Raw genomic sequence first — 2,500 nt, forward strand, 5'->3', positions numbered from 1 at the left:
GAGAGGGAGAGAGTATGAGAGGGGTTGAAAGAGAGAGAGAGTATGAGAGGGGTTGAAAGAGAGAGAGTATGAGAGGGGTTGAAAGAGAGAGAGAGGGAGAGAGTATGAGAGGGGTTGAAAGAGAGAGAGTATGAGAGGGGTTGAAAGAGAGAGAGTATGAGAGGGGTTGAAAGAGAGAGTATGAGAGAGGTTGAAAGAGAGAGAGAGGGAGAGAGTATGAGAGGGGTTGAAAGAGAGAGAGAGTATGAGAGGGGTTGAAAGAGAGAGAGAGTATGAGAGGGGTTGAAAGAGAGAGTATGAGAGAGGATAAAAGAGAGAGAGAGGGAGAGAGTATGAGAGGGGTTGAAAGAGAGAGAGTATGAGAGGGGTTGAAAGAGAGAGAGAGTATGAGAGGGGTTGAAAGAGAGAGAGAGTATGAGAGGGGTTGAAAGAGAGAGAGAGTATGAGAGGGGTTGAAAGAGAGAGAGAGTATGAGAGGGGTTGAAAGAGAGAGAGAGTATGAGAGGGGTTGAAAGAGAGAGAGTATGAGAGGCGTTGAAAGAGAGAGAGTATGAGAGGGGTTGAAAGAGAGAGAGAGTATGAGAGGGGTTGAAAGAGAGAGAGAGTATGAGAGGGGTTGAAAGAGAGAGAGTATGAGAGGGGTTGAAAGAGAGAGAGAGTATGAGAGAGGTTGAAAGAGAGAGAGAGAGAGAGAGAGAGAGAGAGTATGAGAGGGGTTGAAAGAGAGAGAGAGTATGAGAGGGGTTGAAAGAGAGAGAGAGAGAGAGTGTGAGAGAGAGAGAGAGAGAGTGTGAGAGGGGGTGAAAGAGAGAGAGTATGAGAGGGGTTGAAAGAGAGAGAGAGAGTATGAGAGGGGTTGAAAGAGAGAGAGAGAGTATGAGAGGGATTGAGAGAGAGAGAGAGAGTATGAGAAGGGTAGAAAGAGAAAGAGAGAGTATGAGAGGGGTTGAAAGAGAGAGAGAGTATGAGAGGGGTTGAAAGAGAGAGAGAGAGTATGAGAGGGGTTGAAAGAGAGAGAGAGAGTATGAGAGGGGTTGAAAGAGAGAGAGAGAGTATGAGAGGGGTTGAAAGAGAGAGAGTATGAGAGGGGTTGAAAGAGAGAGAGTATGAAAGGGGTTGAAAGAGAGAGAGTATGAGAGGGGTTGAAAGAGAGAGAGAGAGAGTATGAGAGGGGTTGAAAGAGAGAGAGTATGAGAGGGGTTGAAAGAGAGAGAGAGAGTATGAGAGGGGTTGAAAGAGAGAGAGAGTATGAGAGGGGTTGAAAGAGAGAGAGAGAGTATGAGAGGGGTTGAAAGAGAGAGAGAGAGTATGAGAGGGGTTGAAAGAGAGAGAGAGAGTATGAGAGGGGTTGAAAGAGAGAGAGAGGGAGAGAGTATGAGAGGGGTTGAAAGAGAGAGAGAGTATGAGAGGGATTGAAAGAGAGAGAGAGAGTATGAGAGGGGTTGAAAGAGAGAGAGTATGAGAGGGGTTGAAAGAGAGAGAGAGTATGAGAGGGGTTGAAAGAGAGAGAGTATGAGAGGGGTTGAAAGAGAGAGAGTATGAGAGGGGTTGAAAGAGAGAGAGAGAGAGAGTATGAGAGAGGTTGAAAGAGAGAGAGTATGAAAGGGGTTGAAAGAGAGAGAGTATGAGAGGGGTTGAAAGAGAGAGAGAGAGTATGAGAGGGGTTGAAAGAGAGAGAGAGTATGAGAGGGGTTGAAAGAGAGAGAGTATGAGAGGGGTTGAAAGAGAGAGAGAGAGTATGAGAGGGGTTGAAAGAGAGAGAGAGAGAGAGAGAGAGAGAGAGAGAGAGAGAGAGAGAGAGAGAGAGAGAGAGAGAGAGAGAGAGTATGAGAGGGGTTGAAAGAGAGAGAGAGAGAGAGAGAGAGAGAGAAAGGGAGTATGAGAGGGAATGAAAGAGAGAGAGAGAGAGAGAGTATGAGAGGGGTTGAAAAAGAGAGAGAGAGAGAGAGAGAGAGATAAAGAAAGAATAAGAAAAAGAGAGTAGAGACTGGACTAAACCAAGGACATATTCACATCACGCTGCATCGCCGACATACTTACTACTAAAAGTGAATTCTTGGAGGTCTGACGTTGGTCTCGTGCTGTCCTTGCTCGCCACGATAGGGTCTGTCAGATGACTTCCGGTATCCCCGACCTGATGTGCAGGGATTTTTTTTAATGTTATTATTATTATCATTATTAAACCTGCTTGAGTTTGAACTTTATATCACAGGAAAAGCGTTTATAAGAGATATTGAAATTATTAGAGAGAATGAAAAAGAGAGTGTGTGGGGGAGGGAGGGTGAGAGAGAGAGTGAGGTAGAGAGAGAGAGAGACAGAAAAAGAGAGAGAGAGAGTAGAGGTGGTGAAGAGAGGCAGAGAAAGAATATATCTGAGTATATATATATATATATATATATATATATATATAGAGAGAGAGAGAGAGAGAGAGAGAGAGAGAGAGAGAGAGAGAGAGAGAGAGAGAGAGAGAGAGAGAGAGAGATGTAGATAAATAGCGAGA

General features: G+C 45.0%; 1 protein-coding gene across 1 annotated transcript in view; it reads right to left on the bottom strand.

The window, feature by feature from the left end:
• LOC122245719 (uncharacterized) overlaps nucleotides 1-2,500 on the bottom strand; it is a 15,459-nt gene that overhangs the window by 2,633 nt on the left and 10,326 nt on the right. The window contains exon 5 of the mRNA XM_043003653.2: nucleotides 2,041-2,134. Within this exon, the coding sequence (XP_042859587.2) occupies nucleotides 2,041-2,134 (94 nt within the window). The remainder of the gene's footprint in view (nucleotides 1-2,040; nucleotides 2,135-2,500) is intronic.

This window comes from Penaeus japonicus, unplaced genomic scaffold (assembly GCF_977035675.1).
Source record: "Penaeus japonicus unplaced genomic scaffold, GWHDUDI00000001_assembly GWHDUDI00000037, whole genome shotgun sequence".
Lineage (NCBI taxonomy): Eukaryota > Metazoa > Arthropoda > Malacostraca > Decapoda > Penaeidae > Penaeus > Penaeus japonicus.